This window comes from Panicum virgatum, chromosome 9K (assembly GCF_016808335.1).
Source record: "Panicum virgatum strain AP13 chromosome 9K, P.virgatum_v5, whole genome shotgun sequence".
NCBI lineage: Eukaryota > Viridiplantae > Streptophyta > Magnoliopsida > Poales > Poaceae > Panicum > Panicum virgatum.
The window spans coordinates 21,247,377-21,269,778 of NC_053144.1; the positions used below are offsets into that span (position 1 = coordinate 21,247,377).

The following is a 22,402-nucleotide window of genomic DNA, read 5'->3' on the forward strand; positions in this document are numbered from 1 at the left end:
ATCGCAGTAGGAACGCCGTGAAACATGCCAATCTTGGCGCGGATGCATGAGAAAACGCAAGCACGGTCGGTAATGTACCTGGGAGTCTAGAGATGCGCCAACAAGCAACTTTGTTTCTGTGGGAAATCTGGCTCGTTGACGCGCGGGTGGAGGCGCCGGATCGAGACGGCATGGGGAACCGACCGAAACCGAGGCCATGCTCGCTCGCGCCCAGCAGGATACCACACCCTGCATTCGAGTGGGAGGGCCAGTGGCGTGGATAAACAGAGCGTCGGGGACTCGTGGGAGGAGAGGAGACGACGCCTTGACTAAGTTCTCAACTTTTCTGGAAGAGACATGCACTGTAGACTGGACGCAACTAGTCCGAATGACTGGAATAGAATATTTCTTTTAGAGAATGAATTTAGAGTATGATTGAGAATGGATTTAGAGTATGATTGTGCGGACAGTTTTATTCGAGTATCTCGATCCTCAAACTGAACTACTCTGCAGAAAATCGGCAGGCACGACGTCTTCGATGCTTCGTAACGGCACCTTGTTTTGGGTTTCGGAGCTCAAGCAAATCATGTCCGATTGCAACATACGTGTAACATACTCATATATATATGCATATAGTTAATCTTACAGCAACAAAATGGATGTTTCAAATGATTTTACACTTCTCTCATATGTACAAGACAAGTAATCATTACTTCTTTTGGTATATATGTAGTTCTGTACCATATATGCACAGATACAAAAATTATTGTTACATAGGAAGAAGGAAAGTCATACAAAACGCTTTTTACCTGCCTGAAACCTGTGAAACTGATACAGTAGCCTTGGAGGCAGAGGACGAGCTGGAGGTGGATGTTTCACCTCTCACTCTACTTGTTGCGTCAATAAAAGTGGGCCTTGTGGGCTGGAGCTCCGGACCATTTCTTGTCAACAACAACACAACCACTTCTGACATCATTGGCCTTGCAGCAACGGCGGATTGAGTGCAGAGAAGGGCTATCTCCATGATTCTTTTTACCTCATCCGGCTTATATTCCTCTGGATCTAGTGATTCGTCCAACAATGCGAGTATGTTGTCACTTTCATATAGCTTCCAGGCCTGTGCAACCATAGTCCATATATAGGGGATGATCAAAAACGCATCTAGACACCATTAGTGGTGATACAATATGATCATATGAAACATGAGCAGTGCTTCTAAGCCCTTTTTTGTCAAAGGAAAAAAATAATGGGTCAAAGTATCCAAGCTACATCTTGACAAAGACTAATAGAAAACATAAGATTAGGTTATGTTTCTGTGCTGGTATTTTGTCACTGACAGTGTCTGTAAAAATCTTCACAATGATGCATATAGCAAAAATCCACTAAAGGTGTTTCTGCCTCACATAGCTTAGTAAGAAATGAAGCACAGATTACATAAGTACAAATAAAGCTGTAGATGAAAAATATGCAAACAAGATTGTAATATAGATAATGCATCCGTCAAGAGCAGTAAAGTTTCAAAAGAAAGCTGGATACCCATTCAAGTAGGTACTGCGTCTCAGGATCGAGCTTTGTATCATTACTCTTACGACCACTCAATATTTCCAAAACGACAACACCAAAGCTGTAAGTGTCAACCTTCTCTGATAATTGACCATGAATCGCATACTCCGGAGCAGTGTAGCCCCTGCTCATAGAAAAATAAATTATAAGAATAAGTCATGTACTTATTACCCAATGAAATACTTGCATGTTTGTACTTACAATGTTCCTGCAAATTTTGTGCTCAAATGACTATGATCATCAGGTAGGAGCCTTGCCAAACCAAAATCGGCAATTTTGGGCTGAAAGTCATCATCAAGAAGAACATTGCTAGATTTAATGTCCCGGTGTATTATACAAACATGAAACTCTTGATGAAGATATGCAAGACCCCGTGCCATGCCAACAATAATGTTAAAGCGCTGCTTCCAATTGAGGGTTCCACGTCTCTCGCCTGTAATGCCGAAATGAGGCCATTGCACAGATCAGTACTGTAATGTTAGCCACTGAACTTCGCTTGGAATATCAACCAAGAAATTTCCCTCTCAAAATGTATACAGAATTGGGTTTTCTTTACTCTTGTGAAAGGGGTGGAGACAATATTTAGCTAAAATTAATGAAAACCATCTAGTGCAATCAAATGGGCAGTACTACATGCATCAACAAAATGGATTTTCTCAACCTGTCTATGAAGTTCTTTGAAAATTTTAAAAGATAAAATATTAAATATGTGAGAATCATATTCTAGAGTAACATACCAAAGAGGAACTTGTCCAGACTACCATTTGCCATGTATTCATAAACAAGTAGGAACTCAGAGGCCTTCTGAGAGCAACCAAGAAGCCGGACAAGATTCCGGTGATGAACATTGCTGATTAACTTCACCTCACTTTCAAAATTCGCTTTGGCCTTCCTAGTGTCCATTACTATCAACCTTTTTACTGCAACTGTTTTCCCATTTTTCAGCAAACCCTGTTAGAAAAACGATACCCCTTTTTAAAACAAAAGGTGTTGCTTATAAAAGATAATGTTTTCTTAGTCCTAAGTTTACTAGTTGTGGCCGCTTCAAAAAAGCCACTACAAAAAATTTAGTTCTGTAAAGTTGCATGTTTTTCGTATATTTATATCGCTAGATGATCATCATACCTTATAGACATCTCCAAAACCTCCTTCTCCGAGTTTGCTTGTCTCATTGAAATTATTGGTTGCTGTCTTAAGATCGTGATAGTAGAAACTTGTTGGACCTTGTAATTCTGTTGCTCCAAGTATATCTCCTAAATGACAATAATGCAATCAGACAAGGAAATGCAGAAGCAAAATAGTTGTTGATCATTTTCATGACAACAATATGAATATTTGACACATCTCATCTTTCGAACATTAGACAAGAATAATAACATTATTTTAGTTTGCTTAATGCTCCATAACATTTACCTCTCTGAGGCCTAAACTTTCTAGACCACCGGATCAATAAGAAAATCAATAGCCCAATAAAAATCAGGAAGGCTACACCTCCCATAATGCCTGCTATGATGGCTCCTTTCCGACTTGATTTCTTCCCTGCAAGCAATCATGCATTGAGAATTCTGAACTGAAAAAAAAAATCATTGGCCCCATTTGGGGAACTTCTCGTTAATTCTATTTGAATCCTTGGTACAAATTAACTTCAAGCAAAACCACTCCCTTAAGCAAATAAACTGATCATAATTTACTAAAAAATTAGAATAAACCATAAATCTCCCTGACAATAATTAGATTTCCTCAATGTACAAATGTTCGTCTTTTAACGGCTCTTTTCTGGCTTGATTTCCCTGCAAGCAAATCATGCACTAGAAACGTTGAACTGAAAATAAACCTTGAGCTGGAGACGTAGTATCCCATGGCTCTGTTATTGTGAAACTTATTATTACTTTCTATCTGAATCCTCACTACAAGCTAAGTTCAAGGAAAACAACTCTCTAAAGCGAATAAATTGATCATAATTTTGTGAAAAGTTTAAAGATGTCAAAAAATGCTTGAAACATTCCATTTCCTGAACTGTTTAAAGGTATGATAAAAAGTTGACACTGAATACTGTTGCCTGTTCTTTACATCCCAACACCAAATACAACTTTCATACGCAGCATATGAAATTCTTAACACCTCCGCTCCTGGTCCAGTGGTCCAAAGTGGTGAGGTGTTGGTTTGTTGTTGGACCTTTTATCTTTCTTAATATGAAAGATACGCAGCTCTGATAGAGGAAAGAAAAGTACAGGAACCACTATTCTGAATTTCCGATATTGGAGCCCAATTAAAATTCCTATAATTTGGAACTGAGGCAGTAGAAAATTTATATATCTAAAAATATCAAAACGGCCTATAACTTGGAACAGAGGCAGTAGAATTTAATGTATTTGAACTGAACTGAGAGGACGGTCTAGTTTGCCGACAAAGCAAATTGTGAACCAAGAGTTTGATTAGCTCGTTGTTTCTTTATTGTCAGGTGCGTACCGGACGAGTCTACCTATCCGTCGTGGTCATCCCGTATGTCAGCAGGCACTGTACCGTGACTTTACCTCACGAACTCGTTCAATAGCAAAGGTGAACTCACCAGAGCGCAAGTACGCGGCGAGGTCCACGGTTGCATTCGCCGGGAAGAACGGCTTAGTGGAATATCTCATGAAGCAGCCGGCGTCCACGGCACGGCCGTCGGAGCTGGGCGGGCACCCGTCGATGTTCCCCATCGCCACCTTGAGGCACTGCGCGCAGCCGCTGTCCCCAACCGTCTCCACACACTGCGCCGCCGCGTACACGCCGCCGCTCGCGGACGCCGCGGCGAGCCCTGGTGCGTTAGGGACGGCGGCCGCAAGATCGGAAACCAGTGCTCGCGCCGCGTCGGCGAAGCCGGCGACGTCCACGGCGGACCCGTTGCAGATCTGCGTGTTTCCCGGGAGCGTGGCCTGGTCGAAGAAGGCCGTGCTCTCGTAGCGGATGACGCAGCCGTCGAATATGACACGAGCGCCGTTGGCGCCGCCGCACGCGCCGCGGAGGCGCGCGGCGGCTGCGTCGAAGCAGGCGACGCAGTCTCGGCCCGCGACGTACGGGCGGCACTGCGCCATCGCGAACGCCGGGGCGGCGGCGCGCGGCTCCGCTGCGGTGGCGAAGCCGCCGCCAGCTGAGAGGTTGGCGCGCAGGTCGGCAAAGGTGGAGTTGAGGGCGAGGAGGAAGGCGGACGCGGGCGTGGCGTTGTACGGGCTGCAACCCAGGTTGAGCTGCGTGGCCTGCGGGTCCCCAAGGGCGGCCGGGGTCAGCCACGCGGAGGCAACCATCACCAGCGCTAGAGCCGGTAAGAGCATGAAGTGAGCCATGCCGTGCCCATGCATTGCCACCGGCGGACGGGCGCGCGGTGGCCGAGGAGGCGTCGTTGATATGTTTGGTTGGGGTTTTGACACTAATGGTGGGTGCCACGACGCGCGGGTAGTAGGTATTGGGTTGGATTTGCAAATAGGGAAGTTTGCTGTGGAAGGAGGAGGTGATTGGTTCGAAGCCTCCGAGGAGGTATTAATAAGATTTGGTAGTGCACGGTCTATCCTGTATTGCCGGCTTGCCGCGTTGTGTTTGATTGGAGAACAGGTTGGGATGGAATGGTCATCCTAGTTTTTAAGGATAAAATGACTCCACTCCAATTTTCACAAATACTATTGTTCCATTTCCCCTTAAAATCTTTGGGCTCGCTGTCACTATCACATTCTAAGTCGATGGTTGTGTTCCACACCAATTTTACGATGAGTTCGTTCAGCATTTTTAGGAATATTCTCCTAGGAAAGCCACTTTGCCCCACTTCATTATCAAATATCAAGAGCAGCTAGGTCTAGAGGGAAGTTGTGAGCATTACGTTCGTGCATTACCTCCAATGGTTTTTCCTTAGAATTTGGATACTTGATCCACCCCCTTACATCTATTATGTTAATACTAATTCAACCCATCGCAAATCCTGTTCGGGACGAATAGAACAGACTATGTCGAGCCAAGAGCATTTTCATTACTATAGAAAATGATGGATAGCAAAATCCACAATCGGTTATTTTGGTCGATTAATCTTCCAATATGCTAGTTTCAACATTTCTTCTATCTAAAATAAAAGAATCAGGGGCGAAGCTAGGTTAGAACTAACACTGGTGCACTCTCCATTGGATTGAAGAAAGCTAAGTAGTTTACATGGCAAAATTTAGCTATCTAGTAGGTAAATTTTTTTTTGCAACCATCATGCAGCATCGCCCCTGTTATCAATTAAACACACCAGTGTTGACACCCAAAATTGGCACGATTCAGATTTTCTGGACAATCTGGGCGGACCGGTCAAACCTCTCATATAAATCGGTCAGACCGGTAAGGACAAGTTTATCAAATTGTCAATTGGACTGCGCCATTGCGTAGATCTCGTCGAGACAATCGAAATGCATATATGGAACTTCCAATTTGGAGTTCAGATGAGAAAGTTATGTCTCCCGAAAGATCTACACCCAGTCTGACCAATTTGGAGTCCAGAGGCAGTCAGATCGGTTGGGAGACCGGTCCAAAACGCCCAATCCGAATTAAGAGTTGTATTTTGATACGGAATTTATTAGAGTTTCGACTCTCAATGGGTACAGACCTCCCCACACTATATATATATATGAAGGGTCACGGTTGATTGAGGGTAATCACAATCGACTCAACAACTGGTACCTTACTTTTTATCTTCAAACTCTTACTTTTCCAACCCCATCTATTGTTATTTGCTCGTCTTTACAGCGTTCGATGGCGTTCTGAGTGGCCTGCCGACCTCAGAGCAACTCTAGATCCACGAGCTCCGATGGGGCCCCTCTCGAGCTCGAGGTTTTAGGTCTTCGCCGTCTTTTTGAGGCACTGGTCTGACCGGTCCGCTATACCGGTCGGTGTAGAGAGGCTGTCGGTGTTGATCGCCTTACTGCAAGTTCTAGCGCATTCGAGTGTGTGATCAGATTTTTCGTCAACACACTTTTCGACGACTCCGCTTGGGAACAGATTAATTTGGTTATTCAAACCGATCTAATCTATCCTAGAAAATATGGGTGTCATCACCGACCTCGACGAGAGCGACGTCATCTACACATCTATCGAGGAACTAAGCGAGGAAGAGCGCCAAGATTACTCGGTGGCCAAGGAGCACCTTAAGGCACAATTCTTGAAGAGATTTAAGAAAGATCAGAAAGGCCAGTTCACGAGAGTTCAAGACTTCGTGATGCCCTCCTTCACGGTTAAAAACAAGCAAGTTGAGGTAACTGATGATGTTGATGATGTAAGCACTTCATATTTCGGCCTCCTTAACCAATTATGATCTATTATGGATCGGAAAATTGCCGATACATATAAGCCCACAAATGATTTGCTTGATAATTTAAAGGGGCAATTAGAAATTATGGAAGAAAGACAAATCTGTAAATGATAATTGTGCTTTCCAAACTGCTAGTTCATCGGTCACGCCAGCATCTGCCCAATGAGCATCGAATGCCATGGCCGTCGTTTTCCAGTAGTGATAGAAATCGGCATACCATACTGAGCATGAATAGGACAGCTACAGTAGCAGGTCTCTGTCAAAAACTTTTGACGGGCAGAGCTCGAAGCCTCGAACCGGCCGCTCACCGTTGGCAACACAGGGAAATCCTACTGGTATGCTGGTATGGCAGATGCCTGCCGACCATGTACTACAGCATAGTATCCAGGCCCGTCGAATGGGCAGTGCAACCGGCGCACTGGCACCGGGCCGCCCATTTTGAGAGGCCACCAAAATTAAGCTCAATAATTATCAGTAAACATGCTAATTTTATTAACCTAAAACTTAAAACGCCAAGGCCAGTAAGGTCAGTTTTAATGGGAGTTTTATTAGAGTTTCATGGACATTAAATAGAGCGCCACATTAACAAAAGAGGTAACATGGCAAAAAAAATTTAATAGGAGAGAGAACACGGGCGTTTCTTCCCCACGACACGACCTGGGCGCCGTTTCCAATATGTGAAATGTGGATGAAACCCGCACTGAGGCCCTTTCGTTTCGTCCGCTGGATCCGTGTGAAGCCACCTCGTGCTCCTCTGCCTCCCTCCCATCCTTCACCGCGCTGCCATGGCATGGATGCACTGCTCCGTCGGCTTGCCCGCTCCGCCAACAAGAGGGTTGACGCCCCGCCCGCAGGCCCCGTCAACGACGGTGACGCCGCCACGAAGCGTCCTCAGGGCCGAGCACGTAGCGCCGTAGGAAGAGACTACCGGGCCGGGGCGAAACCGCCGGCGACGGCGGTTCTCTCTTGCATCGACTATGTTGCTATCTTCTCTTTCTGTCATTCAGTTCATATCCCAACCCACGCCCTGTGTTGGGATTAGTCTCACATTGGTTGTGGGGGGAGAGTTGAACCAACTTAAAAGTTGGGGGAGTCACTCACCTCTTGGGCTAGCTTTTGGGGTGTAGCAAGACTTCCTTCGGGTGTGCGCCCGTTGGGCCAACTCTCCTGGTTTTTGGGCCGACAATTGGTATCAGAGCTGGGTCTGCAATCTCCTGTGCCCGTGCACACTCGGGTGGTGTAGGCCCGAAGCCCAGTGGACCCGTGGTGTGTGAGGCTCGTGTGTCGAGCCGGTCAGTGGTGGACCTGCGGGTGTGAGGTCCGTGTGTTGGACTGGTCACTGGTGAACTGTGTGGGTGTGGGACCCCGGTCAGTGCTGAGGGTGGCACCAATGTGTGACGGGGGAGATTATTGGGATTAGTCCCACATTAGTTGTGGGGGGAGAGTTGAACCAACTTAAAAGTAGAGGGAGTCACTCACCTAGCTTTTGGGGTGTAGCCATACTTTCTCCGGTTTTTGAGCCGACACCTTGCGCACTCGATCCAGCATAAGTGAGTTCGATTTTGATGGGATAATCTTGATTTGGCCGCATCGAATTCATTTTGCAGTGTTAATTTTGTGATGCAGACGGCGTGGGCTCAATTTGTGGGATGCCGATCCGGTGCTTGAAGTCCTTGATTGGGTTTCCTTGGGATCGATTCAATGGAAGACAAAATCGATTCAGGCTTCAGGAGATCGATTTGACAAGTTTGTGCTTGATTTACTGCCATCCAGAACTCGTTTTGCTTGTGCGAGAGGTTAATTTTGTGGCCGGCACGGAGGCCTAGAAGGATAGTTCACAGAAGCATGTGCTTGCAGAGACAAAGGAGGCGCAGAGGCAGGACGAGCTTGCATAGACGATGGAGGCGCGGAGGCGAAGTTGCTACATATTTGTATGCCACGTTTGATCACCACACAATGTAGTAATTTAATACTTATGTTAGTCTATGAAATTGTGAGATGAAACTAAGCACTGAGAGTGGCAGTTTCATGACAATTTCATTTCACAGAAAACTGACGTGGCAGTCTAGGTAATAGTGCCATGAAACTCCCACTGAAACTGACCTAGAATAATAAAATAATAGTACGAAACCGCGACGATTTGTCTTCCCTCGACGCCGGCCGCAATGGCTGCTGCCTCCTGTCGTGTCTCGTGTCGCCTGCCGAGAGTTGCCGTCAAGGCGTCTTGCCGTCTTGCGTATTTCATCGAGTGCTGGCTGCTGGAGTATCCTCATATTTATTCTTCTATTCCTCTTGCTCTAGGCATAACCATGTAATGGCCGTCGTTTTCGTCGAGATAGAGATCGGCATATAGGCACGATACTGAGCATGAATAGGACAGCTACAGTAGCACGACAATCTTGACTTGCAGCCTTAGAGCATCTCCAAGAGCTCTTATATTTTGTTGGCTAAATGTAGAGATTGTATCCCTTTGTATAAAATAAAAAGCTATCTAAACTAAGTGGTAAACCAACAGACTCTCTAAAACTGAGCTCTTTGTATATTATAGTGCTAGTGGGTCCCACACGTTATAGTCTCATCTTCTTCTTCCTCCCTCCACCTACGCATCTTGCTGCCCGACGAGCACCTCGGCATCTCACTGCTCGCCGCCCAGTCGTGGCCTCGCGCCGGCCTTCGCTCGCCAACCCCCGCCGCCCTCGCGACCTCCGCGCGCCGCCCCCCGCCACCATCTCGCTGGCCTTCGACAGGCCCGCCTTGACCTTCGTGCGCCGCCCCCACCGCCTTTTCCCCTCCACTGACTCGAGGCTCGTCGATGGCAAGCGAGATGCAAGGCCGGCCTATTGGGGGAGCCCGTGCTCCGGCCCCGCTGCGCCGGGCTGCCGCGCCGCCGCAGTGCTTTCGCCTCGCCACGCCGGACCGCTGCGCCGCCACCGAGCTCGGCCCCACCGCGCCGGGTCGCCACGGAGCTCCGGCCCTGCCGCACCGGGCTGCCGTGCTGCCGCCGAGCTCGGCCCCGCCGTGTCGGGCCACTGCAGTGCTCCCGCCCCGCCGCTGCCGCGCCGGGCCGCCCGCCGGGGAGGTCCCATCCTGCCGCGCCGGGCCGCCGGGGAGTTCCGACGGCGGAGGGATGCGCCGGCGTGCGAGGCCCGGCGGGGGAGGCCTGGCGGCAGAGGGAAGCGACGCTGGCGTGGAAGGCCTGGGAGCGCGGGACGGTGGGGGCCGGAGTGGATGGCGAGCGCCGCACGCAGGGCAAAGATGCCCAGCGAAGGCGGAAGGATACAAAACGAGAATAGGAGACCATGTGGATACAATATCTGTTGGATAATGGTTTTCGGGTTTTCTTTTCTTTTTTTAGCCAACTCACCCAATATAGAAGAGTTTTTGGAGATGCTCCTATAGAATCTTCATTGGTCGTGTTTTTAAAACTACCATGGATCCTAGTATCGATAGCGCGACATCACCGTATTATCGATGGCACAAATGCTACACATAACCGCGGAGGAGATTCCTCTGACGTACTGCCGCGTGGATCCAGGCCCACGCGCAGTGATATGCATAGTACGTCAGAAGATCTCATTCCCATAACCGCACTGTCACGGCATTGCCGACCTCACTCCTACCCGGTCTAAGAAGGCTACATGTGTCATAATAGTAACGACAACGAGGCGGCTTGGGCACGTCATTGTTGTTGCTATGAGGTGCCCTCAAGGAAACGGCATTTATCGTTGATGTGGACTCAATAAAAAGCTTAGAGTGTTGGAAATTTTCAGTATGGAAAATTCACAATTCATCGATTATTTTAGATAATACTAAAAAAACAAGATAGGGTCGCATTCCACATGTCAATACTAAAAATAATGAAATTTCTAGTAAAAAGAAAATCCGTCTTTAGAAAAAAAACGGTTATTCCACGCGCCAAACCAGCCCTTTGCCCCATCTCAAACCAAAGGTTTTTCTTTCCTCCTTGACGTAAATTCTTACATGTAATTCTATCCTGTATGGAGCCAGCCGAAAAATAAGAGAAAAGGAGAAAATGGACAGTCGTTTTCGTACCTTGATAGCGCAATCGATAAATAGTTGCGGCCCAAATCGTCCAGTGCCAAATAAATAAAGCAGGGCTGGGGCTTTTTGTATCTAGTGCAAACCTAGCTAGAAACCCTAGTCTCCCACACACTATTCGATTTCTAGCGGCGCTGGAGCGATTTGAAGGTCGCTACCAACTCTCCACCACCGTCATCGAGCAAACGAGGTGGAGACCCAAGGGACAATGCTACCCGCGACTTGTGACCATTCCAAGAACGACTACGGGAACACTACACCAACCCTGTCACCAATCATGGCTGGATATGCGTCGGTCGCTGCTATCACGGGGATGGCCGACGGCTGTCGGTAGATAAGAGAGGAGAAAGAAGAAAGAGAGGGAGGAGAGAAGAAAATAATGAGAGAGAGGAGTGAGAAGGGCTGACAGGTGGGTCCCACTGCCACGTGGCGTCCACATCAACAAAACCACCCACCAAAACCACCGGATGACTAAAAATGAACGGTTTTAAGAGTTGAGTGGCCAAATATTTCTGGTTTTGCGGTTCGATGGCCAAAATCAAACTTGGACAATAGTTGGATGGTCAAAAATGGACTTCTTTCTATTTTAAATTGTGTTTATGTTGATTAGGTGCTAGATCCTGAAGTTAAATACTCGGTTACTCCATCTGTCCTATAAAGACTGTTCGTTTAGCCTTCAATTTTTGTTCCACAAAGACCGTTCATTAGATTGTAGTAAAGTTCATCTAATTAAAACAATATGAAGTACCAAGAAATAATTGCATAGAGAAGGGCATCAAGCTAATTAAATGCTTATGTAGATGTTACTTTTGTCATTCCAATGCATTTATATTTATTGAGTATGTAGGGAATCAAGAATAAACTAAACAGCACGGTCTTTAATCACAATTATTATAATTAATTAGGGTAATATGATCATTTTTTACTATTAGTAACATGTTTGAAATTTTCTAAACTAACAGTTTTTATAGGACGGAGGGAGTAAATTTTATTGCTACAAAGAGCATGTTCTTTTCAGTAGTAAACAAGATGGGGCCGGTGAAAGGCCCTCAAATTGGCTGACTTGTAGAAACGGTCGTGCAACGGTGAGCCAGCGCACTTGCGAGAGCATTCACACCAACGTTCTTGTGGCTGAAAGATGACCAAGTTGTAGCCAACTAGCACTGGCCGCATACCGCGACGACTACTCAATGGCAATACTGTACTCCGTATTGCCGTGCCGAGAACGTTGGCGGAGAAGGTGATGGCGGCGACGGAGAGGCGTTGCAGCCAGCGGAGCCGCGAGAGCGCTGTCGGGAGGGAGCCCGGGGATGTGGAGACTGTCGGCTGCGTGTGGAGGATGGCTGAGGTTGAATGATAAGTTGACTGACTCAGAGGCCAGTCTTAGTGGGGTTTTATGGAGAGTTTTATGATATTAAATATCATTAATTTTGCTGACGTGGCAAGGAGAAAGAAGAATGAAGTTTCATGGGATATGTGAGAAGAGTTTCATCACCATAAAACTCATCTGGCACGGTTACCTAGTTCTCAGTCTAGGTATCTGTGTCCATGAAACTCCCACTGAGATTGGCCTGAGGCCCGAGCGGAGGAAGAGAAACGTAGAAAATGGTAAGAATCACGTAGACCAGGAATTATAATGACAAATTTCAAAATAGGTGAAATGTAGTGATAGATCTTAGTACTTCAAAAATTGTAATGGCATGGATTCAAATAATTTAAGAAAAAGGATTTGCTTTTTGTTACAGAGACCGCACAATTCAGATACTGTTTGAAATTTTAGATCCATTTAATCTCTAGCGTAAATGAAGTAATTAATGCAACTGTACAAAAGCCAATCTTATCTCTGTCCCCTCCATCCGCCTGTTGCTCCCACTCGTCGTCGTCCTCCACCTTCTCGCCCTTCTCACTCCGCAGTCTCCACCGAACCAAATCTTCTTCCCCTCCTCCCTCCCAATTGATCCCAAGATGCTCACTCCCACCACCATCTCCTCCTCACCGTCACCACCAAAATGGGTTAGTACATTCTTATATGTTAGCAGCCTTATAGGTTGTCTCATGCAAGTCCACGTATGATTTTTGATTAGATGGCGGAGAGAGAAGGAGAAGGGAAGAGAGATCAATGTGGTTGTTTGCCGAGACAACCACCTCATAAGCTAGACTATGAGATCATTTTTTTTATCATTGTACAAGTTATTATTGCCATACAACTCACAATATTTTTTTCAATGCATAAATTATGGAATTATGTAATACTATAAGACGGTTTATAAGACAACCTATTGTATGTATTGCCTTTTACATCATCTCAAAATGATGTGGTAATGCATGAGATCGTCTATTAGACTAGATCAATACACTTGCCTTTGATAACCTTTTTCGATGGCATGTGCTTCACCACATACCCTTTTCTTTTTTTAAAAAAAACACCCAGGAGTACTGGGGAGTCATGTAAGAGGTTGGGAGCCCACGCTAACCGAACTTAACGCAGACTAGGCTGCCCGAGTAGTCTCGGGACGCACCTACCGAGCAAACTCATGCACCCACACACACCCACACACGCACACCACTTGCTCGGTCCCAGTGCGACACTCGCGTTGCTCCCGATGGGAATCGAACGCAGGTGGGCGCGCTCACGCACCTGGCGAGCGTGCCACTCGAGCTACGGCTCGTTCGCACCACATACCCTTCTTGCTGCGACTCCGTGCAGCATCAACCAGAATGGCAATCAGGACAACTATATCCTGACTATACAGAAAGCAACTAGCTCAGGTAGTATCCCTCGACGGTTCAACGTACATGTTTGTTGGATGTATCTGACGTCCATACCTCCTCATCCTTGGATGATGATACTAGGCTGAGGGTTATTAGAGGTCACATAAACTAGCGGTCAAAGTATCACAGAAAGGAAAAATGAACTGGACACGTGTCTAAGAAGAAATCATAAGCAGACAAAATCATATTTTCCAAATATATCCAAATCAAAATGTTTCTTACATCGAAATGTACAAAATAAGACACACTTAAATATATTTGGATAATTTGTGTTGGAATTTTTTTTAATGTGAAACAATTTTAATGTGAAGTTAGAATAATTTTATCAATATAATAAAAATATTCCATCTTCCGTGATGGATCAACTCAAGTTCACGCGCGCATTATTTTCGCTGCTATCGACTCGCTGAATTACAACCTCTGATGGAGGCTCAGAAAGTCTGTAATACTGGAAAAGATGATCAAAAAGAAAAAAAGAAAGAAAGAAAGAAAGAAAGAAAGAAAGAAAGGAAAGGCGCCCAAAATTCACGGTCAGGGTCTCTGGCGTTGGGAAGACCATCCCGGTCGCTACCAAAGGCCAATAAAAAAGAACACAGATGTCTCGGCCCGTGGATATCCGTCCTTCGTTGTCCATCTATGGCCCGCCTTGCCTACATATTTTTGGTCCACATTCCTTTCGGAATATTCTTCTCTGATTATAAGGAAGAAAAGATTCGAGACTATTTTTTCCAAAATAAAAAGATCCGAAGCCATTTCCTGTTTCCAAAGTCTTCTCGAGTTCTTGGTCTCCACTAGCGCCGGATCGCCCCCGCCCCCCGACGGCCCGCCATAGAAGCCGAATTGAAAGGAAGTCGACGTCCAGGCTCCAGAGTGCAAAAGGGCAACTTTACAGCTTGCTTCGGCGCCGCTACTCAGGCGTGAATCCGTGATCCCCCACCCTATCCAGCACCTCTCTTCTCCTCGCTTCTACCTCCTTGACCTGCCGTTTGGGAAAGGCAGCGCGAGTCTCGATCCCAATGAGCACTGCGGTCGTGGGGCCGTCGTGTAGCTTCGATCTTGGATCAGCCATGGCCCGAGGTGCTGATGGTTCTTGTGGTGTTGTTGGATTGGCGGGGCTAGGGTTTCCTTTCCCGATCTTTGTTCCTTTGTTTGCATTACTCTGCTAGTATAAAATTCATGTTTAGATCTTGCTAAATTGCATTACAAGGATTCAAAAAATTCTTCTTTTTTAGACATCATAACTGAATCAAGTTATTTGGTCATCATGGGAGAGATGATATAGGTTATCAGGAAAACAATTGATTCAGTGTTTTTGACTTGGATTTGTGTAATGGAGGAACCTGGATTCACAAGTAACCATTTTCTATTTCTTTTGCTGTGTGCAGGTAGCTGATGGTTATCCATCATTGTTAACCATTCAGTGGCGGAGTTAAAATTTCAAAGTTGGGAATTTCCTGACCCTTAATTTTGCTTGAATCTAATATATCTATAAAACAAATAAGTATTAGCAATCTATTACAAAATATACGTAATACAAGGACTTTACACTCTTTATATGGCTACTCTTACACTATTCACGCCATGTTACAATACCATATCACTTCTTTATCTATCTATGTCATCTTCCAAATAGCCTATTGGCATTTCACTTGATACATCAAGAGAGATGAGAGCACCTCTATTTATAAGTGCCCATGATCATTGATGCCAACTTCCACACTCTTCTGTTACAAATATCTAACTCTAGATTTTTTTTTATCCTAATCCACTAATCAGATATATTTTCTGTGATATTAAATATATAGTTTCTACATTGTTCCTTCCATGGTCATGGAGCACCGCAAGTATACATGAATTCTCACCATTCTTCTAGAACATTCCTCCAAGTATGCATTACATATTTGAAGAAGTATACATATGTTTAAAGTTTTCGAAAATGGACACTTTACAAATATTTACAGAGAGATGAATGTATATATTAGACTTAAATATGTGAAACTATGAATGCAAATATGCAATTGTGTTAGAAAAAAAATAGCAGGGACACTGAGGCAATCTAAACGATAATGATTTTCTATCAAGTAATATCACCAAAGGTTGTGACCTCGAAAAAGACCTTTTATATAGAAGACATGTATGAAAACTACTTAATCATTGCTCACAAAACAATATATCATTCCCAGATCATTCAGTTCTCATTCTCTTTGTCGGCAGTGGTGCTCAACTACTAGACTCTAACACACTGTGTTGCTCCCGCCTGTGTCGATTGAGGACTGTACCGTTGTTGGCAGTGCTGACCGAGTTTGAACAGTACTAACCACATGCCGGAAGTAGAAGGTAGTTGAAACCGGTAAGCTAATTACCTGAATTGCAACGATACTTTGAATCGCGACCTGCTATTCTGGGAGTGGGATGATGGCGGGTGTTGGAATGTATGTCGCCTCCGGGTTCTCTGGGAGTTCGCCGTGAGGGACCCTTCACCCGGGTTTTGGCAGGCGTGATTCAGACGTCGGGGTGATGATGGGAACAGTCGACATGTGTGGCCCGACGGGGTTTTCACGTGTCGTGTGAGTTAGGTCCACCTTGCAAGGTTAAATCGGATCGATTCGCCGTCTCTCTCGGTTAAGAGAACCTTGGTCACTTTGTCACATCGTAGTAAGAAAGTGGAATGAAAACGGAATGGAAAAAGTTGGTTCGTGAGTTACTGAAGAATAATCTGCTCCACCATGTGTGCTCTAGATGTTTAGGCGAATTTAGTTAATACTCGCTGTACTAAATGGAGCTAAAATATTGAAAGTAAGGATTCACTTCTAGCAGCCTTTCAGCAAAAGAACTCCAGAGCCAAAAAGCTTTGCATGTCTAGGTAATGGGCTAAGTATACCCAAGGTCGGGTAAGCCTTGCTGAGTATTAGTATACTCAGGGTTGTTGTTGTAACCCTTCTAAGCAGGTTGTGTTCCCGCTGACTTCGAGGAGGTATGTGCGCCTTGGATTGGACAGCCGCTTCCTCCTGGGTGGACCGTCGAGTGGGCCCCGTCTTCCCCGTGAAGATCGGGCAGGTTGGCGTCACATCGGTGGGCAGGATGTGGAGCTCTCCTTATATCATCGTCGTGGTTATCGTATTGTATTTCGAACTCAGTTTTTAACCTTCCGCTGTGTTTTTGAACTCTGTCGTTTGCATTCGAACCTTTTATGTAAAACCTGTGTTGTAAATTAATTTGAAGTTTTATGTGTGCTGGTATCACCTGTGCTCGTCTTTGTACGGGTCTACTAGTGCAATTGTGATCCTGGAGTATAGTAATTTAATCGGGAATTACCCGACAGCCTGTCAGATTACACCGTTTTAAGTGCACAGTAACTTGATTAAGTATTAAGATGATGGTTAGCGCACTTAAGCTGGTATAATTTGGGCGGCGCTGCTACAGCTGGCATCAAAGCTCTAAATTGCACTGGGGTGAATACTGACGTGCTTAATTAAGTTAAGTGACTCTTACCTTGCAACGATTTCGGGTTTTTCGAAAAGTTGACGCTAGATGCGCTAAGGAATATGATAGATAGTTCGTATGCCCTAAATATGTTATATAAGTTAGGTGGCATCTAAGTATCTATTTTATTCCAGCACTTCCAGCTTTTACTTTTTGTTAAACCTTATTTCGGTAACGACGCATCTACGCTAAGGTAAGCAAGGTAAGCATTCTTGGTAGTCCTTTAGAATAGCCCACGTGTTTCATACGTGCGTGGGTCCCGTATGATGAGCATACGAGGAGGTGATAAGGCTTAATTCAAACGAGCCTGTCGCTATCTGCCGCCTGATATGGAGTGCGGATTTCATACCGTGTGATTGTGATCACGGTCATTTCGTAAGACAATGTTACGAGATGTAAACCTGTCATGCGGTTGGCCATGACCGTGACCCTTGGGACACGTCTACCCTTGGATGTCCCGTAAGGCAAGTGTACGGGAAGTGAATACGTTGTTATGACGTATGCAGCGCTGCCCATTCAGCGTCGAACGTTTGGGTGCCATCTCTATAGTGGATGGTAATGTATGTGTGAATATGTGGGAAACTGCATATGCGTTACCCGTGTGGCGTAGGACACATGGGGGCCGTTCGTGAGTGCTGGCACGAAGGGTCCAGAAGTGGTTTTATATCTGTCTCTGTGTTCTTCTGCAGGAAACTAACCACGTTAAGCGCGTTATGAAATCCTTGATCGTAGGAACGACTAGTCTATATATAGGGAGAGTACGTAATTGTGCCACCGATTGTCCTCGTATACCATATTTTGGTATTTTGTTTGGGTGAGAAAACGCTAGAACGTGCATGCATCTTGCATCTTGCATAACCAAGTTGTTGATTGTTTTGTTACTTTCGGTTGCGCTTCACAAAAATTTGTTTGGACCGCTATGTTTTACTATGCGTTCTTCAAAAATTTATTTGTGTTGCGTTGTCAAGTTTAAATCGGTTTCTTTTGAAAAATTGTGACTTACGTTAGCGCTATGTGTTCTTACAGATTGCTAGCTTCACGCACGTGATTGTGGACGCTGAGGGTTGGGCGCACTCCAATGCCCTCCACACCGGCCACTTTCCTCGTCTGCTGTGGCAGATGCTCAGGGCGTTTGACTACACTGAGCCCCCACAGTACTCAGGACACGAGTCTAGATTGCTGGGCACCGAGCGCTGTCAGATGATCGTGAAGATCCCTGCTTGCCCCGCTCGCTTGGAATGGGACTCGTGGCAGCTCACTGTCTATGGTAGGAAGCTGGCAGACTCCTGAGAGATTGCAGCTAGGAAGGCCATTGAGGAGTTCTCAGAGAAGCATAATGCAGAGGTGATAGATACTCCTTACAGTGTGTTTCCTCTGAAGGATGAGACTACTCAGGCCTACGCAGATCGGGTGAACCGCAACATGAACTACATGATGCCCGACTACAACGTCAGGACAGCCCTCTCGTTCAGCTACTCCTCAGCTTTGGTCAACATGTATGAGCAGCTTCGCGAGGAAAATGCGATATGCAGGAGCAAGGCTCGAGAGGCTCACCTCCATGAGCAGCACATGATTGGTACCCAGGACAAGATCAAGACCCTGAAGGCCAAGTCCAGAGCTAGAAAGATAAGGATTCAGGAGTTGCAGGAGGAGCTGGAGAACAGGATTCAGATGGTGCAGCATCTTGAGGGGCAGCTTCAGCAGGCCCAGGAGTGGATTGAGGACGCCCAGGCTCAGGTGCAGGCAGCAGCAGACATGGAGGCTGAGGCAGCTGAGGAGGAGCCAGAAGAAGAGGAAGAAGAAGAGGACTGTAACACCCCTGTGTTAATCATGCTCGCTAATCACGTGTTTAATCGCTAATCATGGCTTGAGCGCGTCGTTAGCGTTAACCGAGTTCGCGCGTTAAACATTGTTTTAGCGATGTTCGATCTCATTTTTGTCCTTGATCTGAGCTTCAAATCAACTTCCGCCCAAAACGAAAGTTGTAGATCTTCTTTTCCTCTACAACTTTTATTTTGGCCAAATTTCATGTTCCCAAATGAAATTTGGAGTTTCAACTGGTCAAACTCGGGCTAAAATCATTTAAACGAGTGAACAGAGGAACTCCTGCTCGGCACTGTGACGCCCCCGACGCCCATACCGCCGCTGAACGCCGGCAAGCGACTCCACGCGTCGTCCATCCCGGCGATCCTCGTTGTCCGAGCGCCGCTTTTATCGTCACGCGCGCCCTCAAAGCTTCCAGTTCGCCGTTCCCCTTCCTCGCACCGCGAACGGACCGAGCGAACCCTAGCTCATCGCGCCGGCCGTCGTTCGTCATCCCGCCGGCCAACCCTCACCACCCCACCTCGATCCACCGCGCCCGGATCCGCGCGACCTCACCTCGCACCCCCTCCGCCCTTCCCCGAGCAAGTTCCAGTTGGTTTCCGGCCGAATCGGCCTAGCACCGAGCTCCAGACCGTGGCCTCCATTGCCGATCTCTGTCGAGCTCCGCCCCCTACAACGAGCTCCCTCTTCTGGACCTCCTCCGCTCAAAATCGAGCCACTGTGAGCTCAATCGCAACCTACTCGCCCTCCCCGACCCTCTCCCCACGCAAACCCGCTGCCATCGCCGTCGATTGGCGCCGCGCCGCCGCGAACGCATCGCTCGCTGCACTCGCCCGCCGCGGGGTAGCTCTGCTCCAGCCCGCGGCCCAACACCGCGCGCCCCACCGCCGCTTGACCTCCCTGGTGCTCGCCCCGCCTCGCCTTTCCGCTGCTTGGCCTTGCCGCGGCCGGAACGCAGCCGCCGCCGCCGCCCGTGGCCGTGCGCCGCCGCGAGCCGCCGCGCTAGCCCCCCTGCGCCTCCCCATGCGCCGCCGGCCACCCTGCACCCCTGGCCGCCTGGGGCCTCGGCTCGGCCCGCTGCAGCGCCGCCGGTCAGCCCCGCCGGCGGGGAGCGCCGCCGTGGGCTGCCCAGCCAGCGTGCGCCGCCCATGCGGTGAAGCAGGGGAGGGGGGACGAGCTGGGCCGGCGCCCACTGCCATGTGGGGCCCGGCTGTCAGCCCCCCTCTTTTATGTTTTCTTGTTATTCTTTTTCAGCTGAAAGTTCATAATTGTGTAATAAATCACAGAAAAATGTGAAAAATACCAAATAAATTTTGTTAGGTTTCTAAAATCATGATCTTTAGAGGAAAAATACTTAAGCATGCAGTTTATCAATTTTTCTCTGCTGAAAATTGGGTTTGCATTAAACCTAGTTTATTTTTTACCGGTTGTTCTAGGGCTCTAAAAATTATGGAAAATTCGCAGTGACTTACTCATTTCATGTGTAGTCCACTGTAAAATGTTCATGGCCTGTTGCTGTGTACTTTTGTGTAGATATTTTGTGTTGGGTTTAGCTTGCTAGGGCAAAAATAAATACTTTCTATCATCAGCAATTGTTGGAAAAATTTGGGTGGCATGCTTACTGCTTTCGCGTTGACCTGGTTAAATTTTGTTGCTAGGTCATGTTTGTAGGTTAGGGTTTTGCTTATATTTTGCCCTAGCTTTGCTCTTTTCTTTATTTTCAATGTTGTTAGTGGTTTATTTTTCATGCATGTGAAACTTTAGCAAGCTAGTTTCTGTCTCACTCCGTGCTACCCTAAGCAAGTTTAATATTGTTGTTTTTTAAGAAAACACTTCAGGCTAAATGTTTGAACTTTGGTTTCGCATCTTAAGCACTCATGCGTTGCACCGTATCCTAACTGTTGCATGGCATATTTTTTTCGTGTAGACGCCGCGAACGAAGCTGTCCACGAGCTAGTTGCTGAGCCGGTCCAGGAGCCACGAGCAGGAGAGCAGCAGGAGGACGCCGTTGAGCCCGCTCCAGAGGTTTTCGTTAACCCCGCTGACCTGCAAGGCAAGCCTCGGAGCATAACCATAATTTAAATTATTCAATGTTTATTTAAGTATTGTGCATTTATGTTCTAGGAGTTGAATGGAACCATAGTATGCATATTTCCCTAGGTACTGTGGGCTTATACTAGTATGCAGGTGTCGATAGAAATGCTCTGCTAAATAGGATTTCGGTAGAAGTCGAGTGATTACTGTCACTCGCGAATTTTAGGACCTTGTTTTCCTTAGTTATGGCTTGAAATGAATTGTTGAGTAAAGATAAATGGAGACCGGGCGGAAATGAGTTGGATTTGGTATGGAATGGATAAAAAGAAATCTCCGCCTGTGTCGATTGAGGACCGTTCCGTTGTTGGCAGTGTTGACTGAGTTGCAACCGGTAAGCTAACTACCTGATTTGCAACGATACTTTGAATCGCGACCTACTACTCTGGGAGTGGGATGATGGCGGGTGTTGGATTGTATGTCGCCTCCGGGTTCTCTGGGAGTTCGCCGTGAGCGACCCTTCACCCGGGTTTTGGCAGGCGTGATTCAGACGTCGGGGTGATGATGGGAACAGTTGACGTGTGTGGCCCGACGGGGTTTACGCGTGTCGTGTGAGTTAGGTCCACCTTGCAAGGTTAAATCAGATCAATTCGCCGTCTCTCTCGGTTAAGAGAACCTTGGTTATTTTGTCACATCGTAGTAAGAAAGTGGAATGAAAATGGAATGGAAAAGACTGGTTTGGGAGTTACTGAAAGATAATCTGTTCCACCATGTGTGCTCTGGATGATTAGGCGAATTTAGTTAATACTTGGTATACTAAATGGAGCTAAAATATTGAAAGTAAGGATTTACTTCTAGCAGCTTTTCAGCAAAAGAACCCCAGAACCAAAAAGCTTTGCATGTCTAGGTAATGGGCTAAGTATACCCAGAGTCGGGTAAGCCTTGCTGAGTATTAGTATACTCAGAGTTGTTGTTGTAACCCTTCTAAGCAGGTTGCGTTCCCGCGGACTTCGAGGAGATCTGTGCGTCCTGGATTGGACAGCCGCTTCCTCCGGGTTGGACCGTCGTGTGGGCCCCGTCTTCCCCGTGAAGATTGGGCAGGTTGGCGTCACATCGGTGGGCAGGATGTGGAGCTCACCTTTTATCGTCGTCGTGGTTATCGTATTGTATTTCAAACTCAGTATTAAAACTTCCGCTGTGCGTTTGAACTCTGTTGTTTGTATTTAAACCTTTTATGTAAAACCGGTGTTGTAAATTAATTTGAAGGCTTCTGTGTGCTGGTATCACCTGTGCTCGTCTTCGTACGGGTCTAAGTGCAATTGTGATCCTGGAGTACAGTAGTTTAATCGGGATTTTACCCGACAGCCTGTCAGGTTA

General features: G+C 46.6%; 1 protein-coding gene across 1 annotated transcript; it reads right to left on the reverse strand.

Annotated features, from left to right (window-relative positions):
* Nucleotides 1-581: 581 nt before the first annotated feature.
* Nucleotides 582-5,091, reverse strand: LOC120650731 (cysteine-rich receptor-like protein kinase 2). Its single transcript, XM_039927963.1, has 7 exons — nt 4,112-5,091; nt 2,956-3,081; nt 2,668-2,795; nt 2,280-2,493; nt 1,744-1,975; nt 1,516-1,666; nt 582-1,096 (listed from the first exon to the last, which is right to left on the reverse strand). The coding sequence occupies exons 1-7, from the start codon at nt 4,881-4,883 to the stop codon at nt 785-787; spliced, it is 1,935 nt and encodes a 644-aa protein (XP_039783897.1). The 5' UTR covers nt 4,884-5,091; the 3' UTR covers nt 582-784.
* Between the last annotated feature and the right edge of the window lie 17,311 nt (nt 5,092-22,402).